This window comes from Trachurus japonicus, chromosome 13 (genome assembly GCF_045865225.1).
Source record: "Trachurus japonicus isolate A0001 chromosome 13, Traja_1.0".
NCBI lineage: Eukaryota > Metazoa > Chordata > Actinopteri > Carangiformes > Carangidae > Trachurus > Trachurus japonicus.
This window is the reverse complement of record NC_140919.1, coordinates 11,036,779-11,055,284: the sequence shown is the minus strand read 5'-3', so window position 1 is coordinate 11,055,284 and position 18,506 is coordinate 11,036,779. Positions and strand designations below refer to the sequence as shown.

The window sequence follows — 18,506 nt, the reverse complement described above, 5'->3', positions numbered from 1 at the left end:
AATATCACCTGTTGTTTTTCAGTAGAACCTCCTTCTACCTCCATCATCAGCCTCTAATCATTGCCACTAACAAACTGTGGACCCGAAGAATCACAGATATGAGTTACATTACTACAACTAAAAAACCAAAACAATATTGAGACTGACAAAATATTTTACCACTCAAACAATTAGTCATATTGTGGTGAAAGTGAAAAAACAAGTGTAGTGAAGTATGTATGTGGAAATATCCAGGGGCTTTTTTCTTTTTCTGAGTTTTCACTTGTCTGTTCATCAAACTGCTTCAAACACTCAAACAAACTGTCTTCAGGGTAACCTTTTATTTTACAGTCCCCTAATTAATGTGTATTTACTGTGTAATTACAAGGTAAAAGAAAGAAATTACAAGGTAACTAACACTGGTAAAAATTATGGTAACTACAGAGTAAATACTAACTAATTACCTTGAAATATCTCAACTATTACTAAAGAACAACACTGCATTAATGTGTAATTACTACCGGCATTATGAAACTACAGTAAAAATAATAACAGTTACTATGTAAAAGGAGAGAAATTACATCCCATGTACCTGGTAGTACAATCCAATATCTCACCTGTCCATCTTGTTACTAAGTTATTGGGCAGTTTTGGTTGGTAATAACTTTACTCATTCATTTATCATGCCTGATTTTATTTAGTACTTACCTGGCAAATATGCCATCAGGGTCCTCTTGTTAACACATTGAGTGCCAACCACGTAATTTCTTGTTGAGTGCCAAAAACGTAATTTCTCGTTTTTTGTTTTTTTTTAAATTATGAAACTAGACACTTTAACACACCTTTATGTGTAAATTTGGGGACTCTACGACGAGCTGAACTGAAATAGATGACGATGAAAAACTCATGACAGCTCATGATCTGGAAGTTTTCATCATAACTCGGCTTTTGCAAACAGAGTTATGCATGTGGATGTAGCGCAGCTGCTCCGCTTTCACCAGCGAGGCTCCAGCAGCTCGGAGCCGAAACAGGAAGCTCTCAGCCGACAGTCCCGCCCGGTCTTCATCTCGAGAAACACCGTGTCCTCCCGCGGTAAAATGTGATGGTCTCTCGGCCAAAGCAGGCCGGCACCGACCCGTACCACAGAAGGACCGTGACCACCGGTGGGGCCGTTTCAGATCTGCTGTGGCCGAGAGAACACCCCCCCCCCCTCCCCGATGGTGGTTTTGTGAATAGAACAACAATTGTATTTATCTTACACGAGCCCTTTGATCCAGAAATGCAAGTGTCAGAAGAGCGACAGGCACAAACAGAGCACCTTTCATAAAAGACGCTGTATCTCCTTTTCTAGAAAAAAAGCAGGGATTTTGGTGAAAACCAGCCATGTTTAGCTTGAGTTTTCTCAGGAATGGAGGCACGTAGAAACAAACGGTTTGTGGCCATTTGAAGCAGAAAGTTTCACCTTTCAAATGAGCCACAATATGTTGGTGGCAATAATATAGAATACACTGTGGCTCTACAAAAATCGTCAAAAATGGTCTAAATTGCCAGTACACTTGACTAAAACTTTGGAAAGGAGCGCAGCACTCAATGAGTTAATTAAACCTTATGTAGTGTTACCAGGTAAAACCTGTCTATTTACCAAGCAAATAAGATGAAAGTGTGCTGTGAAAGAAAGTGTGGCTTCTTTCCATAGTATTACCCTATTCTTACTATGTAATTAAACCAAGTCTTCAGGTTTACATATTTTCCCTTCTCAACATTACCATGTATTTTCTGTAGTGTTACCAGGTAAAACCTGTCTATTTACCAAGCAAATAAGATGAAAGTGGGCTGTGAAAGAAAGTGTGGCTTCTTTCCATAGTATTACCCGTTTCTTACTATGTAATTAAACCAAGTCTTCAGGTTTACATATTTTCCCTTCTCAACATTACCATGTATTTTCTGTAGTGTTACCAGGTAAAACCTATCTATTTACCAAGCAAATAAGATGAAAGTGGGCTGTAAAAGAAGGCGTGGCTTCTTTCCATAGTATTACCCGTTTCTTACTATGTAATTTAACCAAGTCTTCAGGTTTACATATTTTCCCTTCTCAACATTACCATGTATTTTCTGTAGTGTTACTAGGTAAAACCTGTCTATTTACCAACCAAATAAGATGAAATTGGGCTGTAAAAGAAGGCGTGGCTTCTTTCCACAGTATTACCAGTTTCTTACTATGTCATTAAACCAAGACTGTTCAGTTTTACATATTTTCGTTTCTCAACATTACCATGTATTTTCTGTAGTATTACTAGGTAAAACACATCTATTTACCAAGTAAATAAGATGAAAGTGTGCTGTAAAAGAAAGCGTGGCTTCTTTCGACAGTATTACCAGTTTCTTACTATGTAATTAAACCAAAACGGTTCAGTTTTACATATTTTCGTTTCTCAACATTACCATGTATTTTCTGTAGTGTTACCAGGTAAAAAAGGACTATTTTCCAAGTAAATGAGATGAAAGTGTGCTGTAAAAGAAAGCTTGGCTTCTTTCCACAGTATTACCAGTAATTACTATGTAATTAAACCAAGACTGTTCAGTTTTACATATTTTCGTTTCTCAACATTAGCATTTATTTTCTGTAGTGTTACCAGGTAAAACATGTCTATTTACCAAGTAAGTAAGACGAAAGTGTGCTGTAAAAGAAAGCTTGGCTTCTTTCCACAGTATTACCAGTTTCTTACTATGTCATTAAACCAAGACTTTTCAGTTTTACATATTTTCCATCCTCAACATTACCATGCATTTTCTATAGTGTTACCAGGTAAAACATGACTATTTTCCAAGTAAATAAGATGAAAGTGTGCTGTAAAAGAAAGTGTGGCTTCTTTCCATAGTATTACCAGTTTCTTACTATGTAATTAAACCAAGACTTTTCAGTAACAATACACAAAAATCACGGTTCGATATGTACCTCGGTTTTGAGGTCTCGGTTCGGTTCCTTTTCGGTACAGTAAGAGAACCAAATGCAAAACATAAATTTGATTGTTGTTTATTTGGAATTTTTCTCAACCAAATTTACATGTTTTAGTCAAATGTAATTATTTTACTCACCTACTAATGTTATGTTGTACATTGTCCCTGATACAAATGAACTTATTAAACCATTATACAAAATATAAAAAAAGAGAAAAGACTAGGCCTAAAGTGCTGTCTAATAAGTCAAATAAATTATTCTCAAATTAACAAAATACGGTATATTACGTAAGCCTTACAATGAATAAAATATTCACAAATAAACAAAATATATAAAACATGATTTAAAAAAAAACTTCTCACACAACTTTTGCAACACAGACAGAGAGAGAGGGGGGGATCACAACACACACCCGCTCAGGCTGTTCCGCCTACGTCATTCACCTGCTCCTCTACTGCTCCTCTACTGCTCCACCTGAAGTCGTCACGCCTTACGACAGCGCCCCCTATCATCCACTCCAGGTACCAACACAACCGGCACTCACTCAAACAGGTTACCATGATTTGCTTGATACACACCCTAAACTTGACCCAACAGATTTTAAAAATAGGAAAGGTTTAGGTTTTATTCACTTAAAGCGAAATTCCGGTGTAAGTGTAAACCATGGTCAAACACACCTACTTCTCCTCCTGGAGCCGCTCGTTGGTGAGGAAGCCCTGACGAGTCGATCACCGAGTGCACCAGCAAAAAACGTAAATTTAAAAATGCTCATTTGCGCCTATATCGTGGCCAGCACTCGATAATAATAGTTATAAAGTGATATGCAAGATAAAAAAAAAAAAAAACTCTGATTGTATTTCCATGAGGTAATTGTTGATTGAGCTGCGGAACTCCGGTGCACTCGGTGATCGACTCGTCAGGGCTTCCTCACCAACGAGCGGCTCCAGGAGGAGAAGTAGGTGAGTTGTTTCTGGTCTCCTTGCTAAAGAAAACAGGCAAAGCTAGCAGATGTTTGACAACTCGTACTACGTGCTGGGACCCTGTGTGTACTATTGATGACATTTGGTGCAGTTCTGAGCATTATTTTGGGCAAATGGTGGCGTTTTGGTTGCGGTCAGACAGTGGATCCGGAGAGCGCCGTGTGTGGCGATATTGCGGTATTTGCTGAAGTTGGTGGATCTCGTGAATGTAGCGGTCGGGCAAATTGATCTCTCGAGGGGGGGTCTAACTCGGTATTACGGTGTGTTTGACCATGGTTTACACTTACGCCGGAATTTCGCTTTAAATATCAGGAGTATCACTCAGCAAGATAAACTGGATCACCTGAAAGTTCTGGTGACACAGACAGATCCTGATATTGTGGTTTTATCTGAAACTTGGATGAGATGTGCTGTGAATGACTCTGAGATAGCCTTGAATGATTTCAACCTTTTTAGAATTGACAGAAATTCAAGAGGGGGAGGTGTGGTTATTTATGCTAAAACTTGTTTCAATTGTACTGTTCTTAATGCTGTCACAGTAGATAAGTGTTTTAGATTATACTTTATTATCAGATCACTCTGAAATTTGTCTTGCGTCCCATGACGTCCAAAGTTTCACATTTCACATTTTGAGTTTTTAGCTCTAAAAGTTTGTGTTGCAAAAAACACTGTCATTACCGTCGTTGGCGTATACAGACCTCCATCTGCTTCTGCCTCAGCTGTTGACAAATTAGCTGACCTGTTAGCTCCATATATAAATTCAGAGTTGATAGTTTTGGGTGATCTTAACTTAAACTGGTTAAACTCCACCTCTGATCGTTTAAAAGAGGTATGTGCGAATATTAATCTCTCTCAAGTAATCACTGATCCTACCAGACCAAATTTAAAAGATCCCTCAAAGTCATCTCTGATTGACTTGATTTTAACGAACCGAAGAGAGAAAATTTCTCACTCTGGAGTATTTGAACTTGGTTTTAGTGACCATTGCCCAATAGCCTGCATTAGAACAACCAAATTGACAAAATTAGGTCCACGCCTGGTGTCCAAACGGAACCTGAAACATTTCAATGAGCAAGCCTTCCTAAGGGATCTGGGGCCGTATTCACAAAGCCTTTTATCTTACCGCTAGGAGTGCTCCTAACTCGCACTAAAAGTTTTTACGTAGGAGTTTTTTCTTAAAAGCTATTCACAAAGCCGCTGAGACCTACTCTTACTAAGGATAAATCACTAAGAGCAAACTAAGAGTGACGCCCCTGGTGACGCCCCGTTGCTATGCATTACGTCAATTCTCATGCATGAATTCGAGGCGCTCAACACGGTGATTGGTTGTTGAGTGCCGGCGCCCCCCCCCCCTCCCCCTCCCTCCCTCCTCCTCCTCCTCCTCCTCGCCGCCGCTCCGCTCCACTTTTCTTTTTTTTTTCTTTTTTTTGCCGTCAGGTGCGACGGGGCTTTTTAGATTGCTTCGAGTCCAAACCACTGTTTCTGCTGCCGAGTTGGGCTCTGAACTTTCTGTGCATCTGCTACAGTTTTTGTCGCGTCTCACTTTCTGCAGTGTGACGCTGTGCAAATGCAATGAGGGTCATTGCGTCCACTCGCAAAGCAGCCGCTGGTTTTTTTTCTTTCCACATTTTAATATTCATTTTCACATTCGTTGACAGCCCTATATGGTGATCATAATAATGATGAGAAAAGAAAATGCATTACCCACATTTGTGGCCTATAGCAGGATTTGAACCCAGACTGACGACACTGTTGACAAGTTTAGTTTACTGGAGGAGCTGCCCTATCACGTGAGCTATTACTACTAACAGACATATGTGTCTAGCGCACCCACCAACTTTAAAAAAATATTTTTGGCTCACATCAGCACGACTGCATCGCAGCGGTCGCAGTTACCTCGGTCCGACCGTTGTGACGCCGATATTAGACAGTCCGTCACCGTCACTCCTCCCGTTTTATAGCGAAAATGTTGTAGATGACCCAAAAAAAAAAAAAAAAAAAACACCGACAAAAAGGCACGTTGGGCATCAAAGGGCAAAGGGGCAGGTGCTCCAGCACCCCCCTCTGCAGCAATTCACAGTCCTTCATACATTTGCCTGGCTGCAGCCATTTGCGATTCTTTGTGAATAGGTCTTACTGAGTTAGGAGTCCTCACGAGGACTTTTAAGCTCTCCCAGACTTAGGAGCTACTTTTAGGCATAAAATACTTTGTGAATTACTCTTATTTTAAAAAACTAGGAGTCCTAAATTTAAGACTGACACGCCCACTTTTTTTAGGAGTTGCTCCTAAATTCGGCCCTTAGGAGCTACTTTTAACCTTAAGATTCTTTGTGAATACGGCCCCTGATGAATAGTGATATTCATGACACTGTTAAAATCCCTAATGTGGATCTTGCCCTTGATTATTTTTGTAAGTCTTTTAATTCTACAGTTGATAAACATGCCCCCTTTAAAAAATATCGAATTCAGAATAGATCTAGTCCCTGGTTTTCGGCGGAAATATCTTCTTTACTTAAAAAAAGAAATAAAGCCTGGATACTTGCTAGGCGTACTGGGGACCCAGGTCACTGGCTTGCATTTAGGCAACTTAGAAATAAATTTACCACTGCATTAAGAAAGGCCAAGTCTGATTATTATTTAAAATTGATTCCTAAAGCCTATTCAAACCCAGCAAAATTCTGGAGGGCAATAAATTCTGTTAACCGTAAATCTTCTCCTTCTCTCTCTACTGTCATTACACCTGATGGACGCTCACTCTCAGATGACACAGAAATATGTACTGCCTTCAATCAGCATTTTGCATCCGCTGGTAATCTATTTGACCATACTTATACAGGCCCCCCTATCTCTGCCAGTGATCCTGACATCATCACGTTACCAAGGCCTCGTTTCACTTTACAGCTGTTCTCTTCTGATGAAGTGACCAATTCATTATAAACTATAGACACTACGAAATCAGTTGGCGAGGACAAACTTGATCTATACTTCCTAAAACTAGCTGCCCCACTTATAGCAAATTACATAACACATATTTTTCACCTCTCTATTCTCTCTGGTACTGTTCCTAAAGTTTGGAAATCTGCTTCAGTAACTCCCCTACATAAAGGCGGTGGAACAGCCAACCTTAATAACTATAGGCCCATATCTCCATATCTAAATTATCCTGCCTGGCAAAAATACTGGAATCATTGGTAAATAATCAACTTAAAACATTTCTCTCAGAGCACTCTATCCTGAGCACCCACCAATCTGGCTTCCGAGAAAAGCATAGTACCACCACCGCTGCAACGCTTATTCTAAACGATGTCATCCTAGCTCTAGATAAAAAGAAACACTGTGCTGCTCTCTTTATCAATCTTTCAAAAGCCTTCGATACAGTTGACCACAAACTACTCTTAACCAAACTTCTCAATATCGGACTTGATAGCATTACTTTTAAATGGTTCCAAAGTTACCTCACAGACAGACAGCAATGTGTGACCTTCGGTAATGTCAAATCAAACTTTTTAAATATCACAAAAGGTGTACCCCAAGGTACAATCCTTGGCCCTGTTTTATTTTCACTGTATATCAATGACATTGTAACTACTGTAACTGACTGTAACACTCATCTTTACGCGGATGACACTATTTTGTATTGCATTTCTGACTCTGTACACTCTGCTATTCAAGCTCTTCAGCACTGTTTCACTGACTTACAAGTTGCTCTCAGTAATCACAAACTGGTTCTTAATGCAGGTAAAACAAAATGTATGCTCTTCACTAAATCAAAAAATATCACTTACAATATGCAAATCATCTCCACAATTAATGGTACAGCTATTGAAAGAGTTTCTGAATATAAATATCTTGGACTTTGGATCGACGACAAAATCACCTTCAAACATAATGTATCTAATCTGGTCATTAAACTAAGACAAAAAATAGGCTTTTTTTTTTTACAGAAACAAATCATCTTTTCCTTTTCACTGCAGGAAGAAACTTATTGAAGCAACTTTTATGTCAGTTTTAGATTATGGAGACATCATATACAGGCATGCATCAGCCACAACTTTACATCCACTTGACACCGTTTATCATTCAGCCCTGAGGTTCATTACTGGCGACAGCTACAACACTCATCACTGTGACCTGTATTCCAAAGTTGGATGGCCCTCACTATCTAACAGGCGTGATCGACACTGGATTTTATTTATTTTTAAAGCTCTTACTGGTCTCTTACCATCCTATATTAACTCACTAGTATCTTTCAATACAGGTCTCTATCGCACACACTCAAAAGACTGGCTCACACTGCAGGTTCCCTCAGTTAACACCGAACTTGGAAGGACCAGCTTCTCTTACTGGTGCACCTACAACCTGGAACACTCTGCAGAATCATTTGAAACTTACCTCACTTTTATCAATGGGACAATTTAAAGCCATAACTACATCTTATTTTACCTCTAACTGCTCGTGCTTTTAACTATGTTTCAATTTATATTCTGGTATTCTGTTATGTTTTTGTATGTTTCAAATGTCTTGTCTTCTGTCCTTGTGTGTTTTATGTTTCATCTCGGCTATATTGTAAATGAGGTTACTCCTCAATATATCTCCGAGTTTAAATAAAGGTTGTGAAATGAATGAAATGAAATGGATGGACAGATAGACAGACAAACGGAGAGAGAGAGATGGACGGACAGACAGAGAAGGACAGGCAGACAGCCAAACAGAGAGAGAGGAGCCACCACCCCCAAGCCTCTGTTTTCTCGTTATAACCACGACGCAAACGGGCTGCACATGTAGCTGCAGGCGGACTGTAAACACACACAACTTCTCACCCGTGCTCAGCGTTGTACCGAACCGAACTCCCCATACCGAAACGGTTCAATACAAATACATGTAGTGGCGTCGCCTGGCCTGGGTATTCCTGGCTCTAGCCCCCAACATTTCTTATTCAGCCCCGGATGTTTTCTCAGGCGGAGTTAAACAGAAAGTGAGAAGGTAGTTTTGTAATTTCCCGGTCACAGTCAGTACGTTTACATGACACTTGAAAAAACTGAATTATTGCCTTAATCCGACTATAACTGGACAACTGAAGTGCATGTAAACACCTTAGTCCGACTGAAATCGGAGTTGAGAACTCCGATTAAGACACCCAGATAATGCGATTGGAATTTGATTTTCTCCGTCATGTATACACCTTAGTCGGAGTAGAACTGGGCAACGCATGAGCTCATGCTCCACAACCGTAGAGACGGCACCAAGTGGAGCAGAGAAGCCGCCCAAACCTGGCAAAGTAAAGAAAAAAACCCAACATCAGCGCCGATTCAATGCATTTCACACAGCGCGACCAGCAAGAGTGTTTTATTAAAAAAGAAAGAGAGAGAGAGAGAGAGAGGAAGCCCGTACCCTATTCTCAGCGCGCATCCGGCCCAGACTGGCGCGTCTGGTCGGGAACTGCAGTTGAGAATTAAGCTCTGCATGTAAACGTACTGAGTGAATGCAACACAGGCACGACGCCACGACCAATCAGAGAGAAGTGTTGTGGAAGCGGCGACTCCTCCTCCGTGTTTTATTGGCTAACAGCCAGGTAACCAAGGTAACTATTTGAATTGTAGCGGACGACATCAGGCGGTTTTTACACGGAAAAAGGGGAGACATTTTCTCGGCACGAACCAGCGCGTCTGGTCGGATTGGGCCGTCCATGTTCACTTCTTATGAACCCAAAAGAACAACCAGGCAGCAGAGTCCAAAAACAGAGGAACGGAGACAGCACAGCAACAGGTGTGTGTGTGTGTGTGTGTCTGTGTGTGTGTGTGTGTGTGTGTGTGTGTGTGTGTGCGTGTGTGTGTGTGCTATCTGCTGAAAAAGGTAGGCTAATAATATTCTATAATCATAGTTGGCTGAAATTCTTAGGACATGTGTAAAGCTCAAGCATGTGGGAGCCTCCTTTCATGAGAATAGGGCAGAGAAGTTGTGGAAGAAGAGGCCCATGGTGAAGCAGAGGAAACAGGTCTTTGAAAGGCTGGTCCAGGCCAAAAGATTTAACAAATGAGTTTTGTTTTTGCTCTCCAGCCACAGCTTCACTAGACCAGTTCTGAGTTCACTTTCACACACTTCAGCCATTCTTGCCATTACAATGATAGGAACCGTTCTCAGTCAATAATAAATCTGTTTTTTATTTTATCTAAAGCAATGTTGTCCTTTATTTTCTCCTCAGAGTACACCAGAATGCCTTCCTGCTTGTAGGAGGGGTGGGGGTGGGGGCGGTGGCTCCTCTCTCTGTGTTTGTCTGCCTGTCTGCCCCTCTGTCTGTCCGTCTCTCACTCTCTCTCTCTCTGGCTGTGTTGCGCATGGGCTCCAGCACCTGTGGATCTGCTGCAAATGTGCCAAGAACATCGTCAGGCAGCCGTTGTGGCATTTGCCCACATTGCCCTATGGTCAGTCCGACAAAAGTTGTGTGAGAAGTTTTTTTTTTAAATCATGTTTTATATATTTTGTTTATTTGTGAATATTTTATTCATTGTAAGGCTTATTTTATATACTGTATTTTGTTAATTTGAGAATAATTTATTTAACTTATTAGGCAGCACTTTAGAACAGTAGGCCTATTCTTTTCTCTCTTTTTTAATATTTTGTATAATGGTTTAGTTTACTTTAATAAGTTCATTTGTATCAGAAACAATGTACAACATAACAGTAGGTGAGTAAAATAATTACATTTGACTAAAACATGTACATTTGGTTTAGAAAAATTCCTAATAAACAATCAAATTTATGTTTTGCATTTGGTTCTCTTACTGTACCGAAAATCAACCGAACTGACATGGTAATGTTGAGAATGCAAAATATGTAAAATTGAACAGATCTTGGTTTAATTACATAAGAAGAAACTGGTAATACTATGGAAAGAAGCCACACTTTCTTTTATAGCACACTTTCATCTTATTTACTCGGAAAATAGTCATTTTTTACCTGGTAACACTACAGAAAATACGTGGTAATGTTGAGAAACGAAAATATGTAAAACTGAACAGTCTTGGTTTAATTACATAGTAAGAAACTGGTAATACTGTGGAAAGAAGCCACACTTTCTTTTACAGCCCACTTTCATCTTATGTACTTGGTAAATAGATTTGTTTTACCTAGTAATACTACAGAAAATACATGGTAATTTTGAGAAACGAAAATATGTAAAACTGAATAGTCTTGGTTTAATGACATAGTAAGAAACTGGTAATACTATGGAAAGAAGCCACGCTTTCTTTTACAGCCCACTTTCATCTTATTTGCTTGGTAAATAGACAGGTTTTACCTGGTAACACTACAGAAAATACATGGTAATGTTGAGAACAGAAAATATGTAAAACTGAAGTCTTGGTTTAATTACATAGTAAGAAACTGGTAATACTACGGAAAGAAGCCACGCTTTCTTTTACAGCCCACTTTCATCTTATTTGCTTGGTAAAATAGACAGGTTTTACCTGGTAACACTAAAGAAGGTTTCATTAACAAGAGGACCCTGATGGCATATTTGCCAGGTAAGTACTAAATAAAATCAGGGATGATAAATGAATGAGCAAAGTTATTACCAGCCAAAACAGCCCAATAACTCAGTAACAAGATGGACAGGTGAGATATTGGATTATACTACCAGGTAAATGGGATGTAATTTCTCTCCTTTTACATTGTAATTGCGTTATTATTTTACTGTAGTTACCTTCATAATGCCGGTAGTAATTACCCATTAATGCAGTGTTGTTCTTTAGTAATAGTTGAGATATTTCAAGGCAATTAGTTAGTATTTACTCTGTAGTTACCATCATTTTTACCAGTGTTAGTTACCTTGTAATTTCTTTCTTTTACCTTGTAATTACACAGTAATTAGGGGACTGTAAAACAAAGGGTTACCCTCCGGTTCATCATTTATAAACTGATTCATTCACTTCAATGTTCAATAAAAATATGAACATTTCCAATGAAGCACAGCCTTCCTCTGTGATCAGACATCCTGACAGACTGAACACACACAACAACACACAGGAACAACACCTGCTGCTGTGTTCAAGTGTCATCAGATAAACAGCTGGATGGATCCTCACCTGAGAGTCTCCAGTCTGAAGTGTGGATTCTCCAGTCCACCAGACAGCAGCTTCACTCCTGAGTCCTGCAGGTTGTTGTTACTCAGGTCCAGGTGTCTCAGACTAGAGGACTGGGAGCTGAGGACTGAGGACAGAGCTTCATAGCTTCTCTCTGAGAGGTTACAGCTGCTCAGCCTGAATAGAAATTCAAGAGAAAACGCTCACATACTCAATATGATGGATATAACAGGTTAGACAACATTCCAACACAAACTTGAGAGTTTACAGTGTTTCTTACTCAACTTGTTCCAATTTGTATAAATAGATTTATAGATGGATTTGATTATATACTGTGATCGCTCACTCATCTTTGTATATTCATATACTGTATATTAGGGATGTGGAGATTCACTGATTCATATCGGTGGTCCGATATGAACGTTTGCGATGCGACTGCACCGCAGAGGGGAACCCTCTGGGCCTTCAAGGTATTCAGTGAAGGCCTAAGAAAAAATATTGAAAGAATTTTTGTACTACTATATATTTGTTATTTTCCCAATAATTGTATTCAGTGAGTAACACACAAGTAATATTTTTCTAGATCATTGTTATAAAGTTGGACTAATATTTCTTGGGAAACAATGGGTTAATATAATGGAACGGGAAATGGACCAATCACAATTTTTCTTCCAACGGTATCTGGGCAGTAAATCATCGACTCCCCCTGCAGGACCTTCGGTGGCTGTGACCGAAGGCCCGTGTAATGCAAGTCAATGTGGGCATGAATTTAAGATTGACAGGTGTCTTAGCCAATCATATCAATCATAGCCGCCAAAATACTGAGGGAGCGAGTTGCCAAGTCCGCTTATTATACGTGATTTGGGGCTTGTTTTTCTGTGAAGTCGCTTATAAATATTGGTAGTCGTGGGTTGCGGGTTTTTGGGCTTGTTGTTAAAGTGTAGTTGCTTATTTAGGGCTGCTTCCAGCTCCATGAGTTGTCAAGCAGATATTTTCGACATGTTATTTAAACGCAGGATAGTTTGTCCTCCTGCTGGATGTGTCACCCCCGTTCCCCCCGCCCCTCCCTTCCCCCGTACACACACGACACTTTGCTACGGTGACAACAACAACGGAGTTCCCCCCCCCCCACCGACATCCCGAGAATGGCTTTCACTACACTGATCAAGAGAATAGTTACCGTGAATTCTCAAATACACGCCAGTCTCCGTTAGAAGGTGGGTCTATTTTTACTCCTATCTTTTATTCCTACCTCATAGCCCACGATCACCCGTTTGAGCAGTCTCCAGTTTAACTGCTTCATCTGTTTCACAAAGCAGGTTCAACAAACTCTGAGTCTAAACCTGAAACTCACTAAACCTGCTTTGTGAAACGGACTCCTGCCCTGACTGAGACTGACTGAGCGGGTGGTGAAACTCCGACTCGCCGCGGTACGAGCACCGGCACTCGGCCTGAACGCAGCCACACCCGGTCATGTTGTTTGCTCCAGCCCGTTGAGAACTCCGACTGACTGAAGGAAAGAGCGGAGCCTACAGTCTGTGGCCGGAGCGCACATTTATATATTAGAAGTTTAAATGGCGCTGATTAAACGCCTGTCTTTAAGCTGGGTCAGTTCTGCTGTTGAAGCCTTGAAGCCCTGAAGCCCCACAGACCCAGCGCCACAGCAGCAGCAGCAGCAGCAGCAGCAGCACAGAAGTGAATTTGTACTGTAAACCTACAATTTGCATACGGTAGTTTGATAGCCATTAAGGCCAGTGAAAAATGGCTGAGCATTTACAAAGAGCTTGTGCCTTTTTCCCATTTCACCTCAGGAGGTGTTTGTTTTATAGCCACTTTTGGCAGAAATATTAAATCTACAGTGAAATTCAACTGTGTCTAAGCTCAAACAAACAAAACAAACAAAAAACATTATTAAAAATACATCTTTAGTTGTTGCACAGCTCATGATTGACATTTTACTTTCATTCCAGCTAAACAAATAAGTGAATGTGTGATTTGCTTGTTTCATTTTTTTTTTTTTTTTTTTTAAATAAGTGATTCATGAGAGCCAGCTTTGAATGACTGTTTTTCCAGAATCACCATGTGTGACGTGAAGCCAGTTAGGGCAAAGAAACATGTAATATGCCGACCGGTTACACCCTGCCTTTCCGAAGCCGGGTTCAGCCGCGCTCGAGCGGCGCAGGGGGGGAGAAAGAAAGTGTATTTCTATTACTGTGTGGAGATCTCCAACAACGGAGTCGGGGAGAAAGCAAGTGGGACAGATCTGCCCAGTCCCTGAGCAGCGCACGTTTCACAGACAAGCCGCAACACAGAATGTAAACAACGTCACGCAGTTCAGCACCTTGGACATTGGACAGCTGCGGGGGGAGGGTGTCGGAACAGCGGTGTTTCGAAGTGGGGGTATTTCGGAATGGAGAGCTGTCCCCATGCCGACCATCCATGTGACAAGGCTCTGGCTATTATTTCTATTGCTATGTTTAATTTTTTATTGCTACATGGTCCTATGGAGGCCCAGGGTTTGGGTCCACGGTTCGCCACTGCTGCACCGGTGGATTCAGGGTACATCGGATAAAATTCATGGTTGAATTTGCGATCCATCTCTTCTAGCTGTCTACATCGGTAAATTCCATGGTTACATCGATCGTTTCATTTTCCGAAGCAACCTGAATGCAAGATCACGGAAGCCGGGTGCAGCCTCCTGCTCCTGACAGGTAGCAGCAGCTGTAGTCACCCGCAGTCAGAGCCGCCAAGAAAAGTAAACAGTCCGATCTAAAGCACTGGAGCGACGGGTCAATACTCAGCCATCAGCGGCTGTAACTAGTAGGAGCAGGGCCGTTGTAGTGAGCTGGGAGGCGGTGGTAGCGGCGGATGCTAACTGCTAGTTAGCGGTAGGGGTTAGCATCCGGACAGCTAGCAGGGCTAGTAGGTCTGCTACTCTGCTGCACGGAGCTTCACCTGAGCTCTGTCACTGGCTGGAGAGAAAACGCAGACTCTCCACCCAGAAATGTCCCGTGCACAACAAAACATCTGTGACTTGTCTCTTTTATGTTATGTTGTGAAGCACTTTGTAAACTTGTGTTTTTAAAGGTGCTATATAAATATAGTTATTATTAAAACATAGCAAAAAACCAAAATGCAGACTTAGGCTACTACCACACAGGACTAGAAGCCCATAGGTGATGATTAAGCTGGACTTCATTTGTATAAGTCTAGCATTTATTTTTGAGCAAAAAGCTCTAGACTATACCTTTCAAATATGAGTTGTTTGCCCCATAAAAATTAACCAAATATTAAATACTTCCCTCAAATTGATACAGAGAGTAAAACAAAATAGTGGTATTGAGGTAAGAAACCTGATGTGGGCTAAGAAACTCTCGTATCACAACTGTACCAAACTTGATACATCATATCGAACCAAATCTCTTTGTAATCAAGTCACATCGTTATGAAATCATTTTGAATCGCATTGTATCGTGAATAGGAGTGAATCGTATCGCAGTATCGCAATCGTATCTTGATTTATCTTTATTATTTGTTAGATGTCATAATGTGTAATGTTCCTTTATTATTTCACTGTACAGAACAAATCATCCACTACCTACACAAACCATCATCTCTTGTTTTCTCCAAACAATAAAATATTGGAAGAGATTGGAATCAGTGTTTTAATGTTCAAAATTTAAAATTTAAAATTCAAAATAATTTGTTATACTGTTAAGTTTAGTGCATACAGTGTGGTGGCATTTTTTATGAGAAATGACATATAAGCCTGAAAAGAACAAGACCAATGAAAAGAAAGTTATGCCACCTTTAAAGACTGAGTGTGAACTGTGTTATTATGTCATTAATAATCACCATTTATGTTATTATGTGTTGATTTAAATAGTTAGAATATACTTATTTCTTGTGTTTTATGCTGCTTCACTCCACCATGGCTTTATCATCACTGATTGACATTATCTGCCTACAAACATCATAACATGCCCTTTTGGAGTACAAGGCAAAAGTGCAAAGTCATGAGACAAGAGTGAACTATGTATGACCCTTGTAACCCCTGGTGTTTTGCTGAAAGTTGTTATGCTAGTGCAGATCCGTGACAATGCTAACATGCTAGGCTAAGAAACGGGATCACAAAATCCCATGTATGTCTATGGGAAGCCTCTCCGAATACATTGGGAGAAGGGCTTCATTTGGATAGCATGTTAGCTAAAATCACGGATTTAGCTGAAGATAAGGTCAAGCCATGGAAAAGCACCCAAAGTCACACACACACCAGTATATAAGCCACACTCAGATGATGTGAAAGTCAGTCACTTCTACCCTTCTGTCGACACTTTTTCTTTTTCAGATACTTTGTATCTTGTAGAGTGAATCGGGGCGTTAACTTGTGTCTACTTTGTCTGAGAGTGAATAAAAGACGACCCTGCTTCAGATCCATCCCTTTCCAGCGTTTTATTGGAGTCTTCAAAGTTATTATATTAAAGTGATGCTATGTAAGTTTAAGGCCCAAAAGAGATAAGCTTATTTACGTCAAAATGAACTAATTATTGTTCAGATGAAAAGCTTGATGGATCCTCACCTGAGAGTCTCCAGTCTACAGTGTGGACTCTCCAGTCCAGCAGACAACAGCTTCACTCCTGAGTACTGCAGGTTGTTGTTACTCAGGTCCAGGTCTCTCAGACTAGAGGACTGGGAGCTGAGGACTGAGGACAGAGCTTGACAGCTTCTCTCTGAGAGGTTACAGCTGCTCAGTCTGAAGAGATGATGAGGAAAGAAATGAATTTAACATCTGACCTCTTGCAAAAACAAAAGTTGTTGTTTTTAATATAATGATGAACAGATCCAACTATCTCTACACTCACACAGCTTTGTTGGAGGCTTTGACCACTGGCAGCAGCCTCAGAAGAGCCTGCTCTGAAGCAGAGTATTTCTTCAGGTCAAACACGTCCAGCTCTTCTTCTGATGACAGTAAGATGAAGACCAGAGCCGACCATTGAGCAGGAGACAGTTGATCTGTGGAGAGACGTCCTGATCTCAGGGACTGTTGGATCTCCTCCACTAGAGAACGATCATTCAGTTCATTCAGACAGTGGAACAGGTTGATGCTTTTCTCTGCAGAGGGAGTCTCTTCAATCTTCTTCTTGATGTACTGGACTGTTTCCTGATTGGACTGTGAGTCATTTGCTGTCTGAGTCATCAGACCTCGTAGGAGAGTCTGATTGGACCTCAGTGAAAGACCCAGGAGGAAGCGGAGGAACAAGTCCAGGTGTCCATTTGGACTCTGTAAGGCCTTGACCACAGCTCTCTGGTAGAAAGGTGTTGATTTGTCTCCAAACACTTGAGACGACCTAGATGTTGTTTGTTGTTGTGACATGAGGTTGAGTCCAGAGTTGATGAAGGTCAGATGGACATGAAGAGCAGCCAGAAACTCCTGAACACTCAGATGGACGAAGCAGAACACCTTGTCCTGGTACAGGCCTCTCTCCTCTTTAAAGATCTGTGTGAACACTCCTGAGTACACTGAGGCTGCTCTGATATCGATGCCACACTCTGTCAGGTCTGATTGATAGAAGATAAGGTTTCCTTTCTGCAGCTGCTCAAAAGCCAGTTTTCCCAGAGTCTCAATCATCATCCTGCTCTCTGGACTCCAGTGTGGATCTGTCTCAGCTCCTCCATCATACTTGACCTTCTTCAGCTTTAGATGAACCACCAGGAAGTGGATGTACATCTCAGTCAGGGTCCTGGGCAGCTCTCTTCCCTCTCTGGTTTTCAACAGCTTCTCCAGAACTGTAGCAGTGATCCAGCAGAAGACTGGGATGTGGCACATGATGTGGATGCTTCGTGATTTCTTGATGTGGGAGATGATCTCTCTGGCCTGCTCCTCATCTCTGAACCTCTTCCTGAAGTACTCCTCCTTCTGTGGGTCAGTGAACCCTCTGACCTCCGTCACCATGTCAACACAGTAAGGAGGGATCTGATTGGCTGCTGCAGGTCGTGTGGTTATCCAGAGGCGAACAGAGGGAAGCAGGTTCCCCCTGATGAGGTTGGTCAGCAGCACGTCCACTGAGGTGGACTCTGTCACATCAGTCAGGATCTCAGTGTTGTGGAAGTCCAGAGGAAGTCGACACTCGTCCAGACCATCAAAGATGAAGACGACCTGGAACTGATCAAACCTGCAGATACCGGCTTCTTTGGTTTCAGAGAAGAAGTGATGAACAAGTTCCACCAAGCTCAACTTTTTCTCTTTCAGCACATTCAGCTCTCTGAAGGTGAAGGGAAATGTGAAGTGTATGTCCTGGTTGTCTTTGTCTTCAGCCCAGTCCAGAGTGAACTTCTGTGTTAAGACTGTTTTCCCAATGCCAGCCACTCCCTTTGTCATCACTGTTCTGATTGGTCGGTCTCTTCCAGGTGGGGCTTTAAAGATGTCTTCTTGTCTGATGGTTGTTTCTGGTCTGTCTGGTTTCCTGGACGCTGTTTCAATCTGTCTGACCTCATGTTCATCATTGA

At 41.2% G+C, this 18,506-nt stretch overlaps 1 protein-coding gene across 1 annotated transcript in view; it reads right to left on the bottom strand.

Moving 5' to 3' along the window:
• LOC146975614 (NACHT, LRR and PYD domains-containing protein 3-like) overlaps nucleotides 1–18,506 on the bottom strand; it is a 67,672-nt gene that overhangs the window by 27,856 nt on the left and 21,310 nt on the right. The window contains exon 3 of the mRNA XM_085794626.1: nucleotides 16,862–18,172. Within this exon, the coding sequence (XP_085650752.1) occupies nucleotides 16,862–18,172 (1,311 nt within the window). The remainder of the gene's footprint in view (nucleotides 1–16,861; nucleotides 18,173–18,506) is intronic.